Consider the following 27,401-nt stretch of genomic DNA (forward strand, 5'->3'; position numbering starts at 1 on the left):
GAAGGCACAGTTGGATATGCCCCCACTGTCTGCTGGAAATACCGACTCTGCTGCATAGCCTGCATGTAAGCAGCATTGCAGGCCTGCATGACACTCAGCTGGAGATCAGGAGTAAGGTGTTCCGACATGCCCTGCTCAATTTGGTTAAAAAAAATGATGAACTGGCCTCTAGAGGTCGGCTTTCACTTGATCAAGGCTTTTGGTGACCTCCTGGATACGGGCATTCAGAGGTTATGTGAAACATCCATTCGGTCACCTAAAGCCTTGATTGCTTCGTGTAAAACCGAGCTCAAGTGCAAAAACTCGGGCATGAGTGACCTGTCCGAAGCCCTCTGCCGGGATGAGCCCAAAAAAAGGGGGCAGTGGAAGACCTGATGGACCAGCTCCCTGGTCTCCAGTTAGTGTGGAAGGCCCACCTGCTGCTGCGCTGCTGGATGGCTGGGACGGGTCTGTGGCTGTCGGATGAAGGACAGCTCCAGAACTTGGGCCGACAGTCGTGCTGTATGTGCTGTGAAAAAAGGAAAAAGAAAATTAATACCAAAAATTAACCAGACGCAAAATCCTGTGGAATTTAAAAATACAGATTATGGCAATACAATACAACCTAAAGCATGTGATAAATACTTACGTTCTCTGGGCAAGGACCGGTCTTAAAAATGCCAGAACGCGATGGTATTTGTATGTTCGGATCCTTGCTCCTGAACCACTGGGAACACGACTCTCAAGACGCAGGTCCTTGTTGAAGCGGTCCTTCATCGAACGCCAACGTGTTTTTACTTTGTCCACATTATGGTCAGAAAATGGACTTTTTGCCGTGCTCAGACAACTGTGTGTGATGAGAGAAACTCCGGAGAGTTTCTTTCATCACACACAGTCGAGTGAGCACGGCCAAGGTTTCTGCTGCTTCACACTGCAGTGCAATACTTACCAAATGCACTTTGGACCCGTGTCGTGGCGTTATCCCAGCCATCCCACATCGCTTGGGCCACCTCATTCCACAACCGCCGGATCGTGGTGTTGTTCGAGTGCAGTGGATCCCGGCCACAACGGGACTCGCTCCTGGACCAGGGTGATAAGGAGGTCATTCTCGATTAGGTCATCCTCCCGTTGTGAAACCTAAAAATTAAAGAAAGTCATTAAAGTTTTCTCAATTACATAAGGAAAAGAAAGAAAAAAGATGCTGAGAAATGGCATGAATAGGAAAGTCAAGATACAAAAGGATTCCAGAAGGAAAAAGTTTAGAAATATGAGTGGAAAGAAAGGAAGATTCAAGAATATTACACTGAGGACAGTCAGCCTTGTATACGTACCCGCTGCCATCTTTCCACCGGACCTTGACTCCGCTGCTCCTGCCCTGTCTGTGCCTCAGTAGAAGAGCTCTAAAAAAAAGGAAAAATCAAATTGTCACATGTGTCAATGTGACAGTGAATACTAACCAATCTGACGAGGCAAATACTCACCTCACTGACATGCTCCACTTCCGACTGTCGTGGCTGAAACTCCTCACCAGACGAAGAATCCGAAGATGACATTCTGATGCATGTAGAAAGAAAAAAATGGCAGAAATTAGGACATGTAGAGACAGAAAATAGAAAATAAAGGCATTGGCTAGGATATACTCACATTGTTCAGGGTCTTTATCCTCCAAGATGTAGCCTGTCTGTGTCTCGTCTGCTTCAGAGTCTGGTGAGAAGTGACCTGCAACTGTCCACACCCTCCCTTTTATCACCTTGATGGTGGGGGGTGGCTTATCAGTGTCTAGACATTGCTATCTTAATTGAAACACATATGTTCAAAAACGCAACCAAACGCATGTGCTAAAAAACGCATGCGTTTACATAGACAGCAATACATTTTTTGACGCAATCGAACGCATGCGTTTCCTTGCGGCAAAAAGACACCTCTAGAAATTACGACATGTTGCATTTCCGCACCAAGACGCAAGCATCGAAACGACGCATGCATTGTCAAACGCGGCCAAACGTGAACAAAAAAAAACACATGCGTTTTTAATGTTAAATATAGGAAAACACGACGCATCCGTTTATATGCGTTACAAACGCAGCGGCAAAAAACGCAAATGTGAAACCAGCCTAAAAGTAAGGCAGCTGAGACATCAGAGCAACGGGAATGTCGTCTTCACAAGAATCGGATAAGGCAGGCTGTAGCAAGGAATATGGAAACATCTGAACAAAAGAATGAACGTTGTGAAAATGGCCGAATACGACATATCCAACGTGTGCAAAGATGGAGGCAGGCGGATCTGAGCTTGGAAGCATTTCACTATAACCCAATTCAAGACTGTGATCACATCAAAAAGTCATAATTGGCAAAATGGACATAATATGCAAACATTGTCAAACAGAGAAGTGTAACTTGGAATCGCCTGGTATGTGCTGCTCTAATGGTAAAGTCAGTTTGCCGCCTTCAGATCTACCTCCTGAACCACTTCTTTCATACATGTCAGGAACAACTCGTGAGTCCAAACATTTTCTGCAGAACATTAGGAGATACAATTCATCTTTCCTTGCTCTTCAGTAGTGTGAAGTGTCAGCCACCGGATTCCTGCTGCTGCCGGCGGTCACGTGTGCCGCTACTTAAGAGAAATTAATATTTATTGGATTCATTCATCAGGAGACTATTTAATATTGAGCTATATTCAAGCGAGACTAGACAAAAAAAAACTAAAATCATGTATCATGTTACCCGAAACAGTCAGAAAACCAACCACATATTGGCAGATCCCAGACCACAAACTATATACTTGGAAAGTTATAAGCCACTCCAGTGTCAGGAATAGATAGTATGTGACAATACAGTATATACTGCTCAGGGAACACTTAACTACCAGAGATAATCTCCATATTCATACTAAATAATGGCACAGATCTTCCAGACATTATGATTGCACACATCCCTAATCTTTATAATGATATTGCACTCATTCCTTGACAGACCGCAGCATGGCCATTAGTTAGAAGCTGCTATTGATCTTTGGAGCAGGTAAGTTTTCCCTGAGTGGTACATATTAGGCCGTCTGAAAATGGAGTTTAGTCTAGGACAATTTGTCTGCACTGCTAATTAACAGCTGTTACAATACCAAACTAGGGCAGTCCCTATAGGAGAAAAACACAAGAATTATACTGTATTGTCACATACTATCTATTACTGACACTGGAGTGGCTTATAAACTTACGAACTGTATAGTTTGAGGTCTGGGATCTGCCAATATGTGGCTGGTTTTCTGACTGTTTCGGATAACATGATACGTAATTTTAGTTTTTTTTTGTCTAGTCTCGCTTGAATATAGGTCAATATTAAATAGTCTCCTGATGAGTCGCCTTTAGTGAGGACGATGAAACCCATAGAAAAGAGAGGCTTGGAGAGTGAGAGTGTATACGTCACCTCACCCGATATAATGAACTGTGGGGTACATGTTTTTTCTATTAGTCACCTCCTGAATAACCTTCAGGGGGTGAATTGTGGGTATAGTTTTACATTTGGAATTAATAAAGTTTAGTTGTATCCTTTTGTCAGCAAACATGAGGAATGACAAGAGACAACCCATTTAAGAAGATTCAATTTTTGGTTAAAAATATTCCAACATTATGAACATAAAAGGCTTCTTCCCTATGTGACGTCTCTGATGTTTATTAACAGTTGATTTCCAAGTAAAATATTTCCCACATTAAGAAAATGTAAAAGACTTATCCTCTGCGTGACTGCTCTGATGTCTAACAAGAAGCACTTTCCATTTAAAACATTTCCTACATTCTGGACACGAAAAAGGCTTCTCCCGTGTGTGAGTTCTTTGGTGTGTAACAAGACTCCATTTCTCGGAAAAACATTTCCCACATTCTGAACAGGAAAAAGGCTTCTCCCCTGTGTGAGTTCTTTGGTGTCTAACAAGATGCCCTTTGGAGGTAAAACATTTCCCACATTCTGAACAGGAAAAAGGCTTCTCCCCTGTGTGAGTTCTTTGGTGTCTAACAAGATGCTTTTTAGAGGTAAAACATTTCCCACATTCTGAACATGAAAAAGGCTTCTCCCCTGTGTGAGTTCTCTGGTGATTAACCAAATCTGATTTCCATTTAAAACATTTCCCACATTCTGAACATGAAAAAGGCTTCTCCCCTGTGTGAGTTCTCTGGTGATTAACCAAATCTGATTTCCATTTAAAACATTTCCCACATTCTGAACATGAAAAAGGCTTCTCCCCTGTGTGAGTTCTCTGGTGATTAACCAAATCTGATTTCCATTTAAAACATTTCCCACATTCTGAACATGAAAAAGGCTTCTCCCCTGTGTGAGTTCTTTGGTGTCTAACAAGATGCCCTTTGGAGGTCAAACATTTCCCACATTCTGAACATGAAAAAGGCTTCTCTTCTGTGTGAGTTCTTTGGTGTGTAACAAAATGTTTTTTCCATTTAAAACATTTCCCACATTCTGAACATGAAAATGACTTCTTTGCTTTAGGAGCAGTTTGTCTTTTAATGCCTCTTTTGTGACTTTGATTTTCCTTAGTAGTCAGTAATGAATCAGAATATGGGACCTGTTTCATAGGATCAGATGACAGATCTTTGCTGTGAATGGATGATGATATATCTGGAGTAACAGCAATCACTTCAGTTGTATCTTGTAGGATCTCAAGATCATCAGATTTAAAAATTGAAGATAGCTGTCCCTCTGATCTCCTGGTACAGTCATCTGCTAAGATAAAAAAACAATTATTTTTAATTAAATATCCTTGAGTTTTATATTTTTGAATATTTCTACTTAAACTGTCCATAAAAATGGCAAGCTATGTAAAAAAAAAACTATTTACCAAGACAATGACAGTTCACAGTCTAATAGAAAACCTTGTTGGATGAACCAGTACTGTGTGGTGTTCAATTGTTTGTTCATTCTGCCTCTCAAATATCGAATAAAAAGAAACCAATCAATGTTATGTAGGCGAAAATAATACCAATTCTCATCCCACAAAAAACAAGTTCCCGCTCAGGTCCATCATCTGTCAATGGAAAAAAAGAGGTTCCCACACTACTAGTGGCTCACAGGCTGATGAAAAGCAACAGCATTTCTACAAACCAATACAAACCATCACATTTATGAGGGGAAAGAAAGCCAACTAAACTCACCAGGATGCCCTACTTATCTGGGGACATCTGGAGAAATTGTTGAGAGCTGTTAACTCCATTATTACATAAATGCTACAATCTGTATGTTGACAACTACTACATCAGCATGCCCCTATTTAAAAGTCTGGTTGAACATAACATGGGGGGCTTGTGGGACCATTCGCAAAAAGTCAGGGGTTTCCACAATTACTGATCAATGAAAAGTTCCGAAAGGGGCAGTCAGGGGCTTTACGCAATGGAGAGCTGCTTGCCCCTAAGTATAAGGATAAAAAAGATAATTTTATCCTGAGCTCGATCCACACAGATGCCACAAGGGCCACTGCAGACAAACAGGGATCCACTACTCCAAAACCTGTGTCTGTCATTGACTAAAACAAATATATGAGGGGTATGGACCTTGCACACCAGGTTCTACAGCCATACCAGGTATCAAGAAAATCATACACCTGGTTTAAAAAGATAGTCATTTACTTGTTTCAGGTGGCCACATATAATTATTTTGTGTTATACAAAAAAGCCGGAAATGCAGATACTTCCCTTGATTATCAGGAAAAGGTCATTGAAAATCTTGAATCTGAAGATGTCAGAAGACTCACTGAGCGACATTTTATTGTACTCATTCCAGCAACTGAAAGAAGAAAGAACCTCCAGAGAAGATGTCGTGTATGTTCCAAGAGAGGAATGAGGCCTGATACCCGCTATTATTGTACACAATGCCCATCATTGCCAGCCTTATGTCTCCATGGCTGATTTACAATCTTCCATTCCACACAGAACCACGTTTTTAAACTGTTTTGACATTCAAGCATTTGGTTTATTTAGTGACAGACATCTGAGTAGAGCTGACTTAATATCCAGGGGTAGGTGGGGGGATGTCTACAGAGATACCAGCTTGGCATAATATATTGGGCCACTACGTGTTTCTGAAAATCATCCGTGTAATGAAAATGGTCACTATATCCATAGATGAATTCCCAGAGGGGCGTCATTCCCAAAATGTGGTCACTTCAGGAGGGATTCTGTTGTTCTGGCACTTAGCGGCTCTCCAAAGCGCCATAACAGCAGAATCCCTCCTGAAGTGACCCCATTTTGGAAATGACACCCCTCTGGGAATTGGAAATGACACCCCTCTGCGAATTCATCTATGGGTGTAGTGACCATTTACCTATCTACCTATTTTCCAATGTAAAATTTGGGATTAAAACAACATTTTAGTGGTTAACATGTTAATATTTCTTCACTGCCCAATGGTGTTCTATGGAACAGCTGTGGTGTCAGTATGCTCACTGCACCACTAGAAGAAATCATTCAGGGAAGTATTTTGTAAAATGCAGTCACTTTTGGGGGCTTATGCTGTTCTGGCACCTCAGGGGCTTTGACAATGTAACATGTCACACACAAACAATTCCAGCAAAATCTGGTCTCCAATATGGCGCTCCTTCCCTTCCGAGCAAAACAGTGGTTTACCCCCCTCATATGGGATGTCAGCGTGCTTGGAACAAATTGCACAACAACTTTTGGGGTCGAATTTCTCCTGTTACCCTTTTTTTAAAAAATTGAGGGCGAAAAGTTCATTTGTTGTGGAAAAAATATAATTTTTTATTTTCATGGCTCTACGTTATAATCTTCTGTAAAGCACCTGTGGGATAATGGTGCTCAAAACACATCCAGATACGTTCCCTAAGGGGTCTAGTTTCCATAATGGTGTCACTTGTGGGGAGTTTCCACTGTTTAGGCACATCAGGGGCTCTCCAAACGCGACATGGCAACCACTAATTATTCCAGCATATTTTACATTCAAAAAGTCAAATGGCGCTCCTTCCCTTCGGAGCTCTGCCATGCACCCAAACAGTAGATTTCCCCCAAATATGGGGTATCGATATGCTCACAAGAAATTGCAAAATGAAATGTATAGACTGTTTTCTCCTGTTACCCTTGTGAAACTAAAAAAAATAAGGTCTAAAGGAAAATTTTTGTGAAAGAAAAGTAAATGTTTATTTTTTCCTTTCACATTCCATTCATTGCTGTGAAGCACCTAAAGGGTTAATAAACTTCTTGAATGTGGTTTTGCGCACCTTGAGGGGTGCAGTTTTTAGAATGCTGTCACTTTTGGGTATTTTCTGTTATATTGCCCCCCCAAACTCACTTCAAATGTGATGTGGTCCTTAAAAACATGGTTTTGTAAATTTTGTTGTAATAATGAGAAATCACTGGTCAATTTTTAACCCTTATAACTTCCTAACAAAAAAAGGGGTTTTTAAAATTGTGGTGATGTAAAGTAGACATGTGGGAAATATTATTTATTAACTATTTTGTGTGATATGACTGATTTGAGAGCATAAAAATAAAATTTTAGAAAATTGCAAAATTTTAAAAATTTTCTCCAAATTTCCATTTTTTTAAAGAAATAAACGCAAGTTATATGAAATAAATTTTTATGACTATCATATAGTACAATATGTCACAAGAAAACAATCTCAGAATCAGCAGGATTCGTTGAACCGTTAGAATTATAACCTCATAAAGCGACACTGGTCAGAATTGAAAAAATTGGCCTGGTCATGATGTTAAAATCAGGCTCTGGCGCGAAAGGGTTAATATTTTGCTGCACAACCTTTTCAGGCAATCACTGCAATCAAACTATTCCTGTAACTGTCAATGAGACTTCTGCACCCCTCCATAGGTATTTTGGCCACTCCTCAAGTGCAAACTGCTCCAGTTGTCTCGTGACTGAAGGTTGCCTTTTCCAGACGGCATGTTTCAACTTTTTCAAAAGGTGCTCAATAGGATTTAGGTCAGGGTTCATAGAAGGCCACTTCAGAATAGTCCAATGTTTCCCTCTTCGCCATTCTTGGGTGTTTTTAGCTTTGTGTTTTGGGTCATTATCCTGTTGCAAGACCCATGACCTGCGACTGAGACCAAGCTTTCTGACATCGTGCAGCACATTTCTCTGTAGAATCCCTTGATAGACACCCTGTGCCAGATGCAGCAAAGCAGCCAAGAACATAACAGAGCCTCCTCCATGTTTCACAGTAGGGACAGTGTTCTTTTCTTGATATGCTTCATTTTTCCATCTGTGAACATAGAGCTGATGTGTCTTGCCAAAAAGTAACATTTTTGTCTCATCTGTCCATAGGACATTCTCCCAGAAGCTTTGTGGCTTGTCATCATGTAGTTTGGCAAATTCCAGTCAGGCTTTTTTTCAACAATGGTGTCCTCCTTGGTTGACTCCCATGAAGTCCACTTTGGCTCATACAACAACGGATGGTGCGATCTGACTGATCTGAACTGATGTTCCTTGAGCTGTAAAGGGACTCAGTCACCTGAATTTGGAGGGAACAATTTTCAGCCATAGAGGCGGGGTTTTCGGGTGTTTGATTCACCCTTTCCTTACCCGCTAGCTGCATGCTGGCTGCAATATTGGATTGAAGTTCATTCTCTGTCCTCCATAGTACACGCCTGCGCAAGGCAAGAGAAGCTAAATGGCGCTCCTTCCCTTCTGAACACGGCCATGTGCCCAGAGATTAGTGTACAATCGTATGTAGGGTATTGTGAGAAGCTGGAAAATAATTTGTAAGATCCATTTGTTTTCTATTATCCTTTGTGAAGAATTCCAAAGTTATCACCACATAAAGTGACACACGTCAGATTGTAAAAATGGGGCCTGATTAAGAACACAAAACTGGCTGCAGGAAGAGGATAAATCAGAGGATTCTGGACACTACTGTAATCAAAAACTGACTATAGACGATAACATCTACTGAAATGATCAAACTGAACAGTCTCCATCAGTAATAAATGAGCAGCTAGTGGTGAAACCTCTCTGGGGGAATTAGAGCACGGGGCTCGGTGACTTCACAATCTAAACTATCGGAAGCTCCAATATTTTCTGTCAGATGAGTTTCAACAAGAAATATTACACATTTAAAGAGAACTGTGTATAATAGTGCAGAGCGGAGATGTCTTAAAGGGAACCTGTCAGCAGGATTGTGCTCAGTGACTACAGACACTGTCAGGTCGGTGCCGTTATACTGATTACACCGATACCTGGTGATGAAATCCGTCTTGTGGTTGTTGTTTAATCTTTATTTGTAGATGAGATTCTCATCTCTGGGATGGGGCTGTGGGTGGGGCTTTATGTGCTGCTCTGGGGCGGGGCTGTGGGCGGGGCTTTATGTGGTGCTCTGGGGCGGGGCTTTGTGGCGCTCTGATTACATATTCATCTGTATTGGCTTATGTCCGGTCGCTGATCCCTCACTGTCCTGCCCCCATTTTTACATAATGCATATAATAGTGTTGATATTAGTGTTGATAACGCCTATAATATTGTGGCTATTGGGAGGCTTAGAAAAAAAATTACATCCAGCAAAATGTCAGCATAGAGGATCTCTAGGGTGAGGTGTAATATTCTCTCCGCCATCTTGTCTCTGTCCATATCCATCACTGATGGGTAAATCAGGAAAATTCTCTTTTGTAGAAGATCTTCACTGAGAGGATCCGATATTGTAGAGACCTGAATGAGAAGATGAGCCGATGTAACATCATAAGAATCCTGTGTAATAATACAATTACTGGGGATAATAAGGGAAACATATGAGGAGATTTATTATTTTACAGTATTTAGTTTCCTCCTTTACATCTACTAATAAATCCTATATATTTAGGCCACAGACAACAAGCAGTTTCCTCCTCGGAGTCGGCAGCTGAATACGTTTCTCATAGACTCATCTTCCATAACGCTAATTCTCGTCTCATTTACCGACCCTGGAATCGGCATTAGTAATACTGCAGGAGATATTCATTACACGCGACATGAGAAATAACTACTTCATGATGAGGACGACATCTTCATCTTCTACTACGGCTCTAGAGACATATTTGGCCAGAGTCGGTCACTGACTCCATCACCACCGGCCTCTATATGAAGGTTTCCCGTCTTCCCCGCACTGTAATCTTCTATCACGTTAGATCTCAGCTCTGATTCACACAAAGAAGTTTTAGGCTTTTTTGTTTCCACAATCAACGCGGACAGAAATGATCTGATCCCAAAGTCTCCATGTACAGTGATTTATGGGGTTTATTTCTGGCTTTAGGTTTTCCTATATTACATGAAAAACACCAGAAAAAAACAGATATTGAAATGTTTCTAAAGGGGGCGTGGCCAGGACGCTGAGGAGAGAGGTCGATGCCACGGAGCTCCTGCTGATAACGGCACAAATATCGGTCTCCTGCCCACTGAACGGAGAGGTGAAGATTGGAGTGGTGAGAGGACACGCTGGAGCACCTCCGGGAGACGTTGTGAATAATAATAATAATCTTTATTTTTATATATATTTATTTTTAACATATTCCGCAGCGCTTTACACACATTATCATCGCTGTCCTCGATGAGGTTCACAATCTAAATTCCCTATCAGTATGTCTTTGGAATGTGGGAGGAAACAGGAGAACCCGGAGGAAACCCACGCAAACACAGAGAGAACATACAAACTCTTTGCAGATGTTGTCCTTGGTGGGGTTTGAACCCTGGACTCCAGCTATGTAAGGCTGAATACAGAGTGCCTGCAGAATTGTGGAAGCAGCGTGCTGGAAGCCAGCAGACATCAGATCTGTGCAACACATAACTCCCCTGGAGGTCGGCTTATCGGTGAGGTGAAGACAGCGGAGGGGCTGAAGGCTGAGCGCTGGGTCCGGATCTCCAGGAGCTGTTGGAGAGTCTGTGGCGGGAACTGAGCTGAGGGACAGCACCATCTTGAAAGCTTCCAACATATAAAGGAGGTGGGGAGGCTGGCAGCGAGTGTGCTGTGGAACCGCAGACTTGGGATTCTGCAACGGCTGGAATACTGGTGTGCCTGTCTATAGGGGGGGAATTTGATCTCCTGGGCTGCAGAGGGTGAATATCCGCTCCCCTCCCCCGTTGTTTGCTGGTGTGAGATGACATTTCTAGCCAGTAGGTGAAGTCCTAGTACAAGGCTGAAGTTGGTTTCTTATTCATCAGTTTCTTATTCGGCAATTTTTTCTTTTCTGTATTTTATAGGTTTAACAACAAAAAGTAAGCATCACAATAATAAAAGATAATGCAGCGAGGTGCCCTGATGTGAATACGCCTAAAAGCGGCTCCAAAAACAATAAAACTGGCACAAAAATTGGCACCAAAGAGCGCTGAAGAAAGGGTTAAATACCTTTGGGCCACTAATCTCACACTGCAGACATATAGAACAGAGCGCTCCACATCCAAATCAGTTATTTCCAGCCTGGCCCAAATAGGTTATGGTCACCTGAACTGGCATCAAAGTGGGCAAGCAGCCCATTTTCGCAGATTTGAATAAGTAACTGATGTTTTTAAGGGGTTAAATGCCTTTGGGCCACTGATCTGACACTTAAAATACCCAGAAAATGATGCCCTGCATTAAACCCAGGTCCCTTCAGCCTTACCCAAATGCGTTCTGGGCACCAGAACTGGCATCAAAGTGGGCAAACGTCCCATTTTCACAGATTTGAATAAGTAACTGATGTTTTTAAACTGTTAAATGCCTTTAAACCACTGATTCCACAGTGCATACATATACAACAGGGAGCCCGACATCAAAAACAGGTCTCTTCAGCCTGGCCCAAATGGGTTCAGGGCACCAGAACTGGCATCGAAGTGGGCAAACAGCCCATTTTCGCAGATTTGAATAAGTAACTGATGTTTTTAAGGGGTTAAATGCCTTTGGGCCACTGATCTGACACTTAAAATACACAGAAAATGATGCCCTGCATCAAACCCAGGTCCCTTCAGCCTTACCCAAATGCGTTCTGGGCACCAGAACCGGCATCAAAGTGGGCAAACGTCCCATTTTCACAGATTTGAATAAGTAACTGATGTTTTTAAGGGGTTAAATGCCTTTGATCCACTGATCTGACACTTAAAATACACAGACAGTGAAGCCCTGCATCAAACCCAGGTCCCTCCAACCTGGCCCAAATGGGTTCAGGGCACCAGAACTGGCATCAAAGTGGGGAAATGTCCCATTTTCACAGATTTGAATATGTACAGTCATGGCCAAAAGTATTGACAACCCTGCAATTCTGTCAGATAATACTCATTTTCTTCCTGAAAATGATTGCAAACACAAATTATTTGCTATTATTATCATCATTTCATTTGTCTTAAATGAAAAAAACACAAAAAGAATTGTCCTGAAGTCAAATTGGATATAATTCCACACCAAACATAAAAAAGGGGGTGGACAAAAGTATTGGCACTGTTCGAAAAATCATGTGATGCTTCTCTAATTTGTGTAATTAACAGCACCTGTAACTTACCTGTGGCACCTAACAGGTGTTAGCAATAACTAAATAACACTTGCAGCCATTTGACATAGATTAAAGTTGACTCAACCTCTGTCCTGTGTCCTTGTGTGTACCACATTGAGCATGGAGAAAAGAAAGAAGACCAAAGAACTGTCTGAGGACTTGAGAAACCATATTGTGAGGAAGCATGAGCAATCTCAAGGCTACAAGTCCATCTCCAAAGACCTGAATGGTCCTGTGTCTACCGTGCGCAGTGTCATCTAGAAGTTTAAAGCCCATGGCACTGTGGCTAGCCTCCCTAGATGTGGACAGAAAAGAAAAATTGACAAGAGATTTCAACGCAAGATTGTGCGGATGTTGGATAAAGAACCTCGACTAACATCCAAACAAGTTCAAGCTGCCCTGCAGTCCAAGGGTACAACAGTGTCAACCCGTACTATCCGTCGGCGTCTGAATGAAAAGGGACTGTATGGTAGGAGACCCAGGAAGACCCCACTTCTTACCCCGAGACATAAAAAGGCCAGGCTGGAGTTTGCCAAAACTTACCTGAAAAAGCCTAAAACGTTTTGGAAGAATGTTCTCTGGTCAGATGAGACAAAAGTAGAGCTTTTTGGTCAAAGGCATCAACATAGAGTTTACAGGAGAAAAAAAAGAGGCATTCAAAGAAAAGAACACGGTCCCTACAGTCAAACATGGCGGAGGTTCCCTGATGTTTTGGGGTTGCTTTGCTGCCTCTGGCACTGGACTGCTTGACCGTGTGCATGGCATTATGAAGTCTGAAGACTACCAACAAATTTTGCAGCATAATGTAGGGCCCAGTGTGAGAAAGCTGGGTCTCCCTCAGAGGTCATGGGTCTTCCAGCAGGAGAATGACCCAAAACACACTTCAAAAAGCACTAGAAAATGGTTTGAGAGAAAGCACTGGAGACTTCTAAGGTGGCCAGCAATGAGTCCAGACCTGAATCCCATAGAACACCTGTGGTGAGATCAAAAAATGGCAGTTTGGAGAAGGCACCCTTCAAATATCAGGGACCTGGAGCAGTTTGCCAAAGAAGAATGGTCTAAAATTCCAGCAGAGCATTGTAAGAAACTCATTGATGGTTACCGAAAGCAGTTGGTCGCAGTTATTTTGGCTAAAGGTTGCGCAACCAAGTATTAGGCTGAGGGTGCCAATACTTTTTTCTGGCCCATTTTTGGAGTTTTGTGTGCAATGATCAATGTTTTGTTCTTTGCTTCATTCTCTTTTGTGTTTTTTCATTTAAGACAAATTAAATGAAGATAATAATACCAAATAATGTGTTTGCAATCATTTTCAGGAAGAAACTGAGTATTATCTGACAGAATTGCAGGGGTGTCAATACTTTTGGCCATGACTGTAACTGATGTTTTTAAGGGGTTAAATAACTTTGTGCCACTGATTTGACACTTAAAATACACAGATATTGATGCACTGCATCAAACCCAGGTCCCTCCAGCCTGGCCCAAATGGCTTTTGGGCATGAGAACTGGCATCAAAGTGGGCAAACGTCCCATTTTCACAGATTTGAATAAGTAACTGATGTTTTTAAACTGTTAAATGCCTTTAGACCACTGATACCACAGTGCATACATATACAACAGGGAGCCCGACATCAAAAACAGGTCTCTTCAGCCTGGCCCAAATGGGTTCAGGGCACCAGAACTGGCATCAAAGTGGGCAAACAGCCCATTTTCACACATTTGAATAAGTAACTGATGTTTTGTAAGGGGTTAAATGCCTTTGGGCCATTGATCTGACACTTAAAATACATAGACATTGATACCCTGCATCAAACCCAGGTCCCTCCAGCCTGGCCCAAATGTGTTCAGGGCACCAGAACTGGCATCAAAGTGGGCAAACAGCCCATTTTCACAGATTTGAATAAGTAACTGATGTTTTTAAGGGGTTAAATGACTTTGGGCCACTGATGTCACTCCACGCTTACATTCCCCATAATGGTTTTGTGGTCCATCGCCATTGTCATCATGCCACTTTTATTAGTGTTAAAATATAGCAGCAATTTTTCATTATATTTAAGTAAATTTGCAAAACCTACTTTTTACAGACTTACACCATTTTTAACAGTCTTTGGAAAACTGTAGAATTATACCTTTTTAACCCCTTCATGACCCAGCCTATTTTGACCTTAATGACCTGGCCGTTTTTTGCAATTCTGACCAGTGTCCCTTTATGAGGTAATAACTCGGGAACGCTTCAACGGATCTAGCGGTTCTGAGACTGTTTTTTCCTGACGTATTGGGCTTCATAGAAATGACAGAAAAAAGACTGGCACATCCAAACTACTGTGAATAGGTGCATGCGTGTGCAGAAATAGTATATACTATATTTAGGAAATACTAAGAGACCACCTAAAAATTAAAGTGCATATAGTACTTGCGTGTTGAAAACATGGACGTGTGTGTTTTTGAATGTGGTTGCAAAAAGGTGCAAGTGAACAGCCATTAGGGGTAAAAAGATGGCCAGATACAGGTAGATGCGCTAAAGTATTGGTAAGTATACAAATGATGTTCCCAAGATGCAGGAATAGTACAATAACCCGGGCCGCAAATACCTGTATGGGTGAGGAGTCGTCTCCTGGATGTGCCTATCCCCGACGCGCGTTTCGGCGTCAGCCTTCGTCAGGGGGCTTTGCTGAGAGAGGTGTCCATATTCACCCAAGCATGCAGACATTAGCCTTCGGTAAGTGTTCACATTTGGACAGGGAGGTCAGGTACCCATCAGTTTTTTAATGAGACCACCTTGACGATGGTTGATGGGCTCACACTATTTGGCCAAATTCTGTGCCAAGCATCTCAAAAGTTTTTTTCCTAATGTTCAAAAAGCCATTTTGCTATTCATATTTCATGTATTTCATATTTGATGTGTTTTGGCACGATAGAGTGCAACCTTTTTTTGTATATTGTATATGGAGGTAGCTGCTCCTGGTATGCACCTATTCACACTAGTTTGGATGTGCCAGTCTTTTTTCTGTCATTTCTATGTTAGCTTATTGACTGAGCACTCCTCCCCTCACCATCTGGTTTTTAATTATATCTATTCACACTTGGTTTATCTAGATGTGTGGTGAGTACTTTGAACCCTCAAGTACTTCACAGAAGTTTATAACGCAGAGCCGTGAAAATAAAAAATATTTTTTTTCATCTAAAAATGATATTTTAGTCCGCAATTGTTTTATTTTCCCAACAACAACAGGAGAAATTAGACCCCGAAAGTTGTTGTGCAATTTTTCTTGAGTACGCTGATGCACCATATGTTGGGGTAAACCAGTTTGGGTGCACGTCAGAGCTTGGAAAGGATGGAGCATCATTTGACTTTTTGAACGCAAGATTGGCTGGAAACAATGGTGGCGCCATGTAGCGTTTGGAGAGCCCCTGATGTGCTTATACAGTGGAAAACCCTCAATTCTAACTTCAACACTAACCCCAACACACCCCTAACCCTAATCCCAACCCTAAACACAACCCTAATCACAATCCTAACCCCAACACACCCCTAACCACAACCCTAATCCCAACACACCCCAAATCCTAATCCCAACCATAACCCTAACCACAAGCCTAACCCCAATTCCAACCCTAACCCTATTTCCAGCCCTAACCTTAATTCTATCCCTAACCCTAATTCCAACACTAACCCCAAATCCAACACTAACCCCAATTCCAACACTAACCCCAATTCCAACACTAACCTCAATTCCAACGCCAACCCTATTACCAACCCCAACCCTAATTCCAACACTAACCCCAAATCCAACACTAACCCCAATTCCAACACTAACCTGTCATGATTCCAATGGCAGGGAATCACAAAAGGACAAGCACCAACGAGCTCTAGGGTGATGGAACCTGAGCTGACCGCGACCCTAAACCTGAACACACAAATAACAATAGCCGGGGAACGTGCCTACGTTGATCCTAGACGCCTCGCACCAGCCGAAGATCTAACTTCCCCTATTAGAAGAAACACAGACCTCTCTTGCCTCTAGAGAAATACCCCACAGAAATAGCAGCCCCCCACATATAATGACGGTGAAATGAGAGGAAGGCACATACACAGTATGAAAACAGATTCAGCAAAATGAGGCCCGCTAAAACTAGATAGCAGAGGATACAAAAGTAAACTGCGCGGTCAGCAAAAAACCCTTCAAAAAACCATCCTGTAATTACTTGAACTCATGTTCCAACTCATAGAACATGAGGAGCAATTACAGCCCACTAAAGCAACCAGCAGCAAAGAGACAATTATATGCAAGCTGGACAAGACAAAAATAAAGCAAAACGTGGAACAAGAAAATCAAAACTTAGCTTGTCCTGAAGATTACTGAAGCCAGAAGCTGAGGTAACAAAACACTCTGATAACCTTGATAGCCAGCGGGGAAATGACAAGAAAGCCCGGTTAAATAGGAAACTCCTAAATCCTAATAGAACAGGTGGACACCAGAGACAGCAGAACACAAATCACCCAGTACCATCAGTAACCACCAGAGGGAGCCCAAAAACAGAACTCACAACAGTACCCCCCCCTTGAGGAGGGGTCACCGAACCCTCACGAGAACCACCAGGGCGACCAGGATGAGCCCTATGAAAAGCGCGGACCAAATCATCAGCATGAACATCAGAGGCAACCACCCAAGAATTATCCTCCTGACCATAACCCTTCCACTTGACCAAATATTGGAGATTCCGTCTGGAAACACGAGAATCCAAGATCTTCTCCACAACATACTCCAATTCTCCCTCCACCAGCACCGGAGCAGGAGGCTCAAGCGAAGGAACAACAGGTACCTCATACCTCCGCAACAACGACCGATGGAACACATTATGAATAGCAAACGATGCCGGGAGATCCAAACGAAACGACACAGGGTTAAGAATTTCCAAGATCCTATAAGGACCGATGAACCGAGGCTTGAACTTAGGAGAAGAGACCTTCATAGGAACAAAACGAGAAGACAACCACACCAAGTCCCCAACACGAAGTCGAGGACCCACGCGGCGACGGCGATTAGCAAACTGCTGAGCCTTCTCCTGGGACAACTTCAAATTGTCCACCACATGACTCCAAATCCGATGCAACCCATCCACCACCATGTCCACTCCAGGATAATCAGAAGGCTCCACCTGACCAGAGGAAAAACGAGGATGAAACCCCGAATTACAAAAGAAAGGAGAAACCAAGGTAGCAGAACTAGCCCGATTATTAAGGGCAAACTCGGCCAGCGGCAAAAAGGTAACCCAGTCATCCTGATCAGCAGAAACAAAACACCTCAAATAAGTTTCCAAGGTCTGATTAGTTCGCTCCGTCTGGCCATTCGTCTGAGGGTGGAATGCAGACGAAAAGGACAAATCAATGCCCATCTTAGCACAGAACGTCCGCCAAAATCTAGACACAAACTGGGATCCCCTGTCCGAAACGATGTTCTCCGGAATCCCATGCAAACGAACCACGTTCTGGAAAAACAGAGGGACCAACTCAGAGGAGGAAGGCAACTTAGGCAAGGGTACAAGATGAACCATTTTAGAAAAGCGGTCACACACAACCCAGATGACGGACATTTTTTGAGAGACAGGGAGATCCGAAATAAAGTCCATGGAAATGTGCGTCCAAGGCCTCTTCGGGATAGGCAAAGGTGACAACAATCCACTGGCTCGAGAACAGCAAGGCTTAGCCCGAGCACAAACCTCACAAGACTGCACAAAAGAACGCACATCCCACGACAAGGAAGGCCACCAAAAAGACCTGGCCACCAAGTCTCTAGTACCAAATATTCCAGGATGACCTGCCAACGCAGAAGAATGGACCTCGGAGATGACTCTACTGGTCCAACTATCCGGAACAAACAGTCTCTCAGGCGGACAACGATCAGGTTTACCCGCCTGAAACTCCTGCAAAGCACGTCGCAAGTCTGGGAAGACGGCCGACAAAATCACCCCATCCCTAAGGATACCAGTGGGCTCAGAATTTCCAGTGGAGTCAGGCACAAAACTCCTAGAAAGAGCATCCGCCTTCACATTCTTTGAACCTGGCAGGTATGAAACCACAAAATTGAAACGAGAGAAAAACAGTGACCAACGAGCCTGTCTAGGATTCAGACACCTGGCAGACTCAAGGTAAATCAGATTTTTGTGATCAGTCAAGACCACCACACGATGTCTAGCACCCTCCAGCCAATGACGCCACTCCTCAAATGCCCACTTCATGGCCAAAAGTTCCCGATTACCCACATCATAATTCCGCTCAGCGGGCGAAAATTTTCTAGAAAAGAACGCACATGGCTTCATCACCGAGCAATCGGAGCTTCTCTGTGACAAAACCGCCCCCGCTCCAATCTCGGAAGCATCAACCTCAACTTGGAAAGGAAGCGAAACATCAGGCTGACGCAACACAGGAGCAGAAGAAAACTGGCGTTTAAGTTCCCGAAAGGCCTCCACAGCCGCAGGAGACCAATCAGCAACATCAGCACCCTTCTTAGTCAAATCCGTCAAAGGCTTAACAACACTAGAAAAATTAGTTATAAAACGACGATAGAAATTAGCAAAGTCTAAGAACTTCTGCAGACTCTTAAGAGATGCAGGCTGCGTCCAGTCACAAATAGCCCGAACCTTGACGGGATCCATCTCAATAGTAGAAGGGGAAAAAATATACCCCAAGAAAGAAATCTTCTGGACTCCAAAGAGACACTTTGAGCCCTTTACAAACAAGGAATTAGCCCGCAGGACCTGAAACACCTTCCTGACCTGCTGAACATGAGACTCCCAGTCATCAGAAAAAACCAAAATATCATCCAAATACACAATCATAAATTTATCCAGATATTCACGGAAAATATCGTGCATAAAGGACTGGAAGACTGAAGGAGCATTAGAAAGTCCGAAAGGCATTACCAAATACTCAAAATGGCCCTCAGGCGTATTAAATGCGGTTTTCCACTCATCACCTTGCTTTATTCGTATAAGATTATACGCACCCCGAAGATCAATCTTAGTGAACCATTTAGCCCCCTTAATGCGAGCAAACAAATCAGTCAACAAAGGCAAAGGATACTGATATTTTACGGTAATCTTATTCAAAAGACGATAATCTATACAAGGCCTCAAGGACCCATCTTTTTTGGCCACGAAAAAAAAACCTGCTACCAAAGGGGACGAAGATGGACGGATATGTCCCTTTTCCAAGGACTCCTTAACATAATCCCGCATAGCAGTATGCTCTGGCACTGACAGATTGAACAAACGACCTTTAGGAAATTTACTACCAGGAATTAAATCTATAGCACAATCGCAATCCCTGTGAGGAGGAAGCGAACTGAGCTTAGGCTCCTCAAAAACATCCCGATAATCAGACAAAAATACAGGAACCTCAGAAGGAGTAGATGAAGCGATAGAAATCGGAGGTGCATCATCATGAACCCCCTGACATCCCCAGCTTAACACAGACATTGTTTTCCAGTCAAGGACTGGATTATGAGTTTGTAACCATGGCAGACCAAGTACTAGAACATCATGTAAATTATACAACACCAGGAAGCGAATCACCTCCTGATGAACGGGAGTCATACGCATGGTCACTTGTGTCCAGTACTGAGGTTTATTCATAGCTAAAGGTGTAGAGTCAATTCCCTTCAAAGGAATAGGGACTTCCAGAGGCTCAAGACTAAACCCACATCGCTTGGCAAATGACCAATCCATAAGACTCAGGGCAGCGCCTGAATCTACATAGGCATCGACGGAAATGGATGATAATGAGCAAATCAGAGTCACAGACAGAATGAACTTAGACTGTAACGTACTAATGGCAACAGACTTATCAACCTTTTTTGTGCGTTTAGAGCATGCTGATATAACATGAGCTGAATCACCACAATAAAAGCACAACCCATTTTTCCGCCTATAGTTTTGCCGTTCACTTCTAGACTGAACTCTATCACATTGCATTGTCTCAAGTGCCTGTTCAGAAGACACCGCCAAATGGTGCACAGGTTTGCGCTCCCGTAAACGCCGATCAATCTGAATAGCCATAGTCATAGACTCATTCAGACCCGTAGGCGCAGGGAACCCCACCATAACATCTTTAATGGCCTCAGAAAGGCCATCTCTGAACTTTGCAGCCTGGGCGCACTCATTCCACTGAGTAAGCACTGACCATTTCCGAAATTTTTGACAATATATTTCTGCTTCATCTTGCCCCTGAGAGAGAGCTAATAAAGCTTTTTCAGCCTGAATCTCCTGGTTAGGTTCCTCATAGAGCAAACCCAATGCCAGAAAAAACGCATCAACATTAAGCAACGCAGGATCCCCTGGTGCCAATGCAAATGCCCAATTTTGAGGGTCACCCCGCAGGAAAGATATAATAATCTTAACCTGCTGAGCAGGGTCTCCAGAAGAGCGAGATTTCAAAGAAAGGAACAGCTTGCAATTGTTCCTAAAATTCAGAAAACTAGATCTATCTCCAGCAAAGAACTCTGGAATAGGAATTCTAGGTTCAGACATAGGAGCATGTACAACAAAATCTTGTATATTTTGAACCTTAGCAGCAAGATTATTCAAGCTGGAAGCTAAACTCTGGACGTCCATGATAAACAGCTAAGGTCAGAGCCATTCAAGGATTAAGAGGAGGAAAAAAAAAATCAGCCTGGCTGCAATTAAGGCTAGGCAGCAACCTCAGAGGAGAGAAAAAAAAAAAAAACTTCCTCAGACTACTTTTCCTCCTACTTCAGCCCAAACATTTTGGCCGGCTATACTGTCATGATTCCAATGGCAGGGAATCACAAAAGGACAAGCACCAACGAGCTCTAGGGTGATGGAACCTGAGCTGACCGCGACCCTAAACCTGAACACACAAATAACAATAGCCGGGGAACGTGCCTACGTTGATCCTAGACGTCTCGCACCAGCCGAAGATCTAACTTCCCCTATTAGAAGTAACACAGACCTCTCTTGCCTCCAGAGAAATACCCCACAGAAATAGCAGCCCCCCACATATAATGACGGTGAAATGAGAGGAAGGCACATACACAGTATGAAAACAGATTCAGCAAAATGAGGCCCGCTAAAACTAGATAGCAGAGGATACAAAAGTAAACTGCGCGGTCAGCAAAAAACCCTTCAAAAAACCATCCTGTAATTACTTGAACTCATGTTCCAACTCATGGAACATGAGGAGCAATTACAGCCCACTAGAGCAACCAGCAGCAAAGAGACAATTATATGCAAGCTGGACAAGACAAAAATAAAGCAAAACGTGGAACAAGAAAATCAAAACTTAGCTTGTCCTGAAGATTACTGAAGCCAGAAGCTGAGGTAACAAAACACTCTGATAACCTTGATAGCCGGCGGGGAAATGACAAGAAAGCCCGGTTAAATAGGAAACTCCCAAATCCTAATAGAACAGGTGGACACCAGAGACAGCAGAACACAAATCACCCAGTACCATCAGTAACCACCAGAGGGAGCCCAAAAACAGAACTCACAACACTAACCCCAATTCCAATGCCAACCCTAATTCCAACCCTAACCCTAATTCCAACCCTAACCCCAGCCCTAACCCTAGCCCTAATTCCCACCCTAACCCTAGCTCTAATTCCAACCCTAAGCCTAATTCCAAGCCTAATTCTAACCCTTACCCTAGTGGAAAAATAAAAATAAAATATTTTCTTTATTTCATTATTTTCCCTACCTATGGGGGTGATAAAGGGGGGGGGTATTTACTATTTTTTTTATTTTGGTCACTGTGACAGGTCCTAGTGATCAAAATGTTCCTGGAATGAATGAATCTGCCAGCCGATTCAGCGGGCGCACTACGCATGCGCCCGCCATTTTGGATGATGGCGGCGCCCATGGCGGAAGACGGACGGACACCGGTACTTGTGAGGTTAGGGGGGTGGATCAGACTGCAGGGGGAGCGGAGGACAGGATGGAGGAGAGAGGAGGGCAGCAGAGGACAGGACGGAGGGGAGGAAAGACTGACGGCAGTGATCTGTGGCTGGGGCCAGATCACGGTCTCCAGCCATGGCCGATGATATTACTGCATTGGCCATGGCTGGATTGTAATATTTCACCAAGTTTCATTGGCGAAATATTACAACTGCTACGATTGGCTGTTTTAGTTTTAACATCCAATCAGAGCGATCGTAGCAATGGGGGGGCAAAACCACCCCCACGGGCTGAAGTACAACTCCCGCTGTTCCTGCAGGTCAGGTGAAATTTGAGTTAACCCATTTGTCCGACCTGCAGGAAAGCGATCCTGCCATGATTCCACATAGGCGTCACAAGTCGGATTGGCACCGACTTTAATGACGCATATGTGGTGTCACAGGTTGGGGAGGGGTTAAAGCGAACTGTGTATAATAGTGCAGAGAAGAGAGGTCTTAAAGGGAACCTGTCAGCAGGATTGTGCTCAGTAACTACAGACACTGTCAGGTCGGTGCCGTTATACTGATTACACCGATACCTGGTGATGAAATCCGTCTTGTGGTTGTTGTTTAATCTGTATTTGTAGTTTTCAGTTAATGAGATTTTCGTGCTCTGGGGTGGAGCTTACACAACAGTAATCCAGAGTTGCACTCATTTATGGTGGACCATTGGAGCTACTATGAATCCTGACCAGAAGATTAGAGGAAATAATATTGCTCCCCATTTCAGGAGAGATTGTGCAGTAATCAGAATTTCTTAGGATCAGAAACAATGTAATTTATGAGGTGGCGTGAATCCATGAAACCAGGGCTGGAGCCAACACATCTCCTGCAGGCGGGAATAAATGTATATTACAGCCATCAGCCACGCACAGCTCAGAGATATATCATGGCACCGGTGTGATGGGTTTATGTAGATCATCACAATCCTCCTGGAAGTTAGTCGGTTTTAATACAAATTGAAAAGTCAGGAAAGGGAAACTCTGTTATTGTCCAGAAATTCACACTTGGCCTCACTGCACATTTAATGTTGTCGATCATAAAAGTGAAGTTTGGCCAGAAAGACGGGACCTGGTCTTGTAGGGACCATATGATCACATTCAGCAGCACAGAAGGGAGAGAAGGGAGATTCATCCGATAAGATCTCAGGGTTCTAGGAAGCCAACAGCATCATTACCCTCTGCTTTCTCTTACTGGCCCCATCATAATATTTTTCTTCAAGTGATTTTCTATCTTGTCAGCACATTCTACATACGCTGTCACTTGGCTTTATAGGTTACAGATCTGGGCAGGTAACGGTCAGCATCTTCTAATGTGAAGGAGCGAATGGCTAATGAAATCAATTATTAATCCTTATATAGGTCAGTTCAGATATTGTGTAACAAGATGGCATCTGTGTCTTCACACAACACCCTGGAAGGAATTTTTCGAATGCAGAAGCTAAGATACTGGATACCATATATGGAAGTGAAGTTGAAATGGACCTATCATAGACTGACACTGGCTACTCAGATGATTGTGTGACACCCAATTCCTGTCTCTTTGTCCTGACAATAAACTTCAGTTGTGTGCAAGCCTTTGCTGGGAAATATGTATACTCCTAACTCTGTATTCGGTGTGACTCTTTAAACGTGCACTCGGCCTATATTGGGTCAGGTACAAGCAATCATATAGATCTCGTTTTAAGGGATCACCCTCACACTAATACCAGGGGGTAGGTGGATTCTCCAGGTTGTAAGTTCTATAGAAAAGGGCTTTCAATGACCAAAGTCATTTGAACACTTTTGGGTGCAGGAGAATGTTGTGGTCTAGAGGCAAAATGGTGATCATGGTAATACGGCCGGACTACACCACCGATAAAGCAGCCACAGACGGTGACTGAGAAGAATCTGTGACCTCTCTGCATTTAGTGGTCACTACTCACCTGGGTAGCCATATGTGGGAATCTCCTCTTTACACCGCTCATCCCCCCTCACATATGTCTCTGTAGTATTAATATGGGTCAGATCTTCACCCTGAAACAAATATTATAAAAGTCACCGACAGATGGAGAAGTCACATCCATGATCAGCTCTAATCCTGCCATCTCCGCCGTTCTCATTACACAAGTATAAAACATATAATACTGGTGGATAAAACAAGACTGAGCACAAGATCTTCACCGGCGTCTACACATCATAGAGGAGATCTCCTGACACCTTCTCTCCATCTACCTGATGATCCTGAGGAGCATCGGGATCTTCTTGCTTACAGTCTTGTTGAAGAAGAGGATGGGGACATCTCTCTGGTGTTGTCCTCTTACTGGATAGATCTGGAGGAAACACATACAGGGAGTGAATTCATTCTTTACATACAGATAATTATAGGCCGTGTGTATTTAGTCCTGTCTATTACCTGGAGATGTGAGGGGCTGGGGAACCTCCATTATGACGTTCTTGTACAGATCTCTGTGTCCTTCTAAATACTCCCACTCCTCCATGGAGAAATAGACAGCGACATCCTGACACCTTATAGGAACCTGACACATACAATGATACAGTCATCCCCCGTTCCCTTCATAGTGTTACTGTATAATGTCCCAGCATTCCCAGCAGTGTCACCTCTCCAGTCAGCAGCTCAATCATCTTGTAGATGAGTTCTAGGATCTTCTGGTCATTGATGTCCTCATGGATCAGGGGGTGAGGTGGAGGCCCCGTGATTGGCCTCTGGGGTCTTCCACATCCCTCAGACACAGGGTCCTGACAGCGATCACCAGAGGTCTTCTTCACCACTGTGTAATCCTGGTAATGGAGAGACACATTAATAAATCTCACTACAGACATTTCCAGAGTCCTCACCTCTCCAGTTCTGTCCATCTGTTATTCCCCTAGATAAGAATGATGTAATGTGACGTCATCAGAATCTCTCACCTCTCCAGTAAGCCGGAAGAGGATCTCTAGGGTGAGGTGTAATATCCTCTCCGCCATCTTGTCTCTGTCCATATCCATCTTTGATGGGTAAATCAGGAAAATTTTCTTTTGTAGAAGATCTTCACTGAGAGGATCCGATATTGTAGAGACCTGAATGAGAAGATGAGCCGATGTAACATCATAAGAATCCTGTAATAATACAATTACTGGAGATAATAAGGGAAAATATTTCACGAATCCGTTCATTCCTCAACCATGAATCTGCAAAAACCCTAGTCCACGCCCTCATCATCTCTCGCCTTGACTACTGCAACCTCCTGCTCTGTGGCCTCCCCTCTAACACTCTCGCACCCCTCCAATCTATTCTATACTCTGCTGCCCGACTAATCCACCTGTCCCCACGCTATTCCCCGGCCTCTCCCCTCTGTCAATCCCTTCACTGGCTCCCCATTGCCCAGAGACTCCACTACAAAACCCTAACCATGACATACAAAGTAATCCACAACCTGTCTCCTCCATACATCTGTGACCTCGTCTCCCGGTACTTACCTACTCGCAACCTCCGATCCTCACAAGATCTCCTACTCTACTCCCCTCTTATCTCCTCTTCCCACAATCGTATACAAGATTTCTCTCGCGTATCACCCCTACTCTGGAACCCTCTACCACAACACATCAGACTCTCGCCTACCATCGAAACCTTCAAAAAGAACCTGAAGACCCACCTCTTCAGACAAGCCTACAACCTGCAGTTACCACCGATCGACCAAACCGCTGCATGACCAGCTCTATCCTCACCTACTGTATCCTCACCCATCCCTTGTAGATTGTGAGCCTTCGCGGGCAGGGTCCTCTCTCCTCCTGTACCAGTTATGACTTGTATTGTTTAAGATTATTGTACTTGTTTTCATTATGTATACCCCTCCTCACATGTAAAGCGCCATGGAACAAATGGCGCTATAACAATAAATAATAATAATAATAATAATAAACATATGAGGAGATTTATTATTTTACAGTGTTTAGTTTCCTTCTTTGCATCTACTAATAAATCCTATATATTTAGGCCACAGACAACAAGCAGTTTCCTCCTCGGAGTCGGCAGCTGATTACGTTTCTCATAGACTCATCTTCCATAACGCTAATTCTCGTCTCATTTACCGACCCTGGAATCGGCATTAGCAATACTGCAGGAGATATTCATTACACGCGACATGAGAAATAACTACTTCATGATGAGGACGACATCTTCATCTTCTACTACGGCTCTAGAGACATATGTGGCCAGAGTCGGTCACTGACTCCATCACCACCGGCCTCTATATGAAGGTTTCCCGTCTTCTCCGCACTGCAATCTTCTATCACGTTAGATCTCAGGTCTGACAGAGTTTGGCTGAATGCCCCCCGCCCCCAAGTACTCGATAGTATGGGGCGGCCTAGTTATTACGATACTTACATGCCTAATAATAGGGTCTGGGCTGCAATGTATGAAGGTCTATTAGGCCGGGCCAGAGGCAGCGTGCAATAAGTTACCTTTTACTGCCCCCATACACATTAGACTAAAGTTCCATGAAATCACTGATTTCGGGAGTTTGGGCGACTATATAATGTACTGGGGGCCTCCCGACAGATGATGTCAGGGCAGAGAAGGATCTGACATCCTGAATTTCAGAGGATAATCCGTTTGTTCTTCATGTTGATAATCCTCCGCTAGAGGAGTCTGGAGGCGACTCTCTCATACAGACCATAGGAAAGCTGGAATATTTGTGTGTATGGGGGAGTCGGGAGAGATGGCCGTCTGCCAAATGAGCGTTCAGCCAACTCTTATCTCATGTGTATGGGGCCGTTAGTATTACACTGACAGCAGTGATGATACACGGCACTACAGTAGTGCAGGGCATCACCGGAGCCATCAGAGGCTTGTATGTTGTGTGATCGCACTGATCAGAGGGGGTTAACAAAGGGTTAAAGTGAAAAAACATCATAGTTTCAGCAACAAGAAATATCTGTCAGTATATGGAAAGCAGAGTCACTGCACAATGTTAGTTAAGTCTCGTCCATAACTACTTTATTATATTCTATTATCCTGTACACAGTGGAGGAGATAG

The 27,401-nt window shown here is 43.4% G+C and overlaps 1 protein-coding gene across 3 annotated transcripts in view; it reads right to left on the minus strand.

The window, feature by feature from the left end:
- Positions 1-3,635: 3,635 nt before the first annotated feature.
- LOC138662931 (zinc finger protein 773-like) overlaps positions 3,636-27,401 on the minus strand; it is a 32,185-nt gene continuing 8,419 nt past the window's right edge. For 2 of the 3 annotated variants that reach the window (XM_069748940.1, XM_069748942.1), the window contains 6 exons: positions 25,294-25,443; positions 24,985-25,164; positions 24,779-24,902; positions 24,598-24,695; positions 24,309-24,399; positions 3,636-4,710 (listed from right to left, as the gene is read on the minus strand). In XM_069748940.1, the coding sequence (XP_069605041.1) occupies positions 3,689-4,710; positions 24,309-24,399; positions 24,598-24,695; positions 24,779-24,902; positions 24,985-25,164; positions 25,294-25,443 (1,665 nt within the window). In that variant the 3' untranslated portion in view covers positions 3,636-3,688. The remainder of the gene's footprint in view (positions 4,711-24,308; positions 24,400-24,597; positions 24,696-24,778; positions 24,903-24,984; positions 25,165-25,293; positions 25,444-27,401) is intronic. The other variant, XM_069748941.1, reaches the window with a different exon arrangement.

The sequence above is a fragment of the Ranitomeya imitator genome, chromosome 2, assembly GCF_032444005.1.
Source record: "Ranitomeya imitator isolate aRanImi1 chromosome 2, aRanImi1.pri, whole genome shotgun sequence".
Taxonomy (NCBI): domain Eukaryota; kingdom Metazoa; phylum Chordata; class Amphibia; order Anura; family Dendrobatidae; genus Ranitomeya; species Ranitomeya imitator.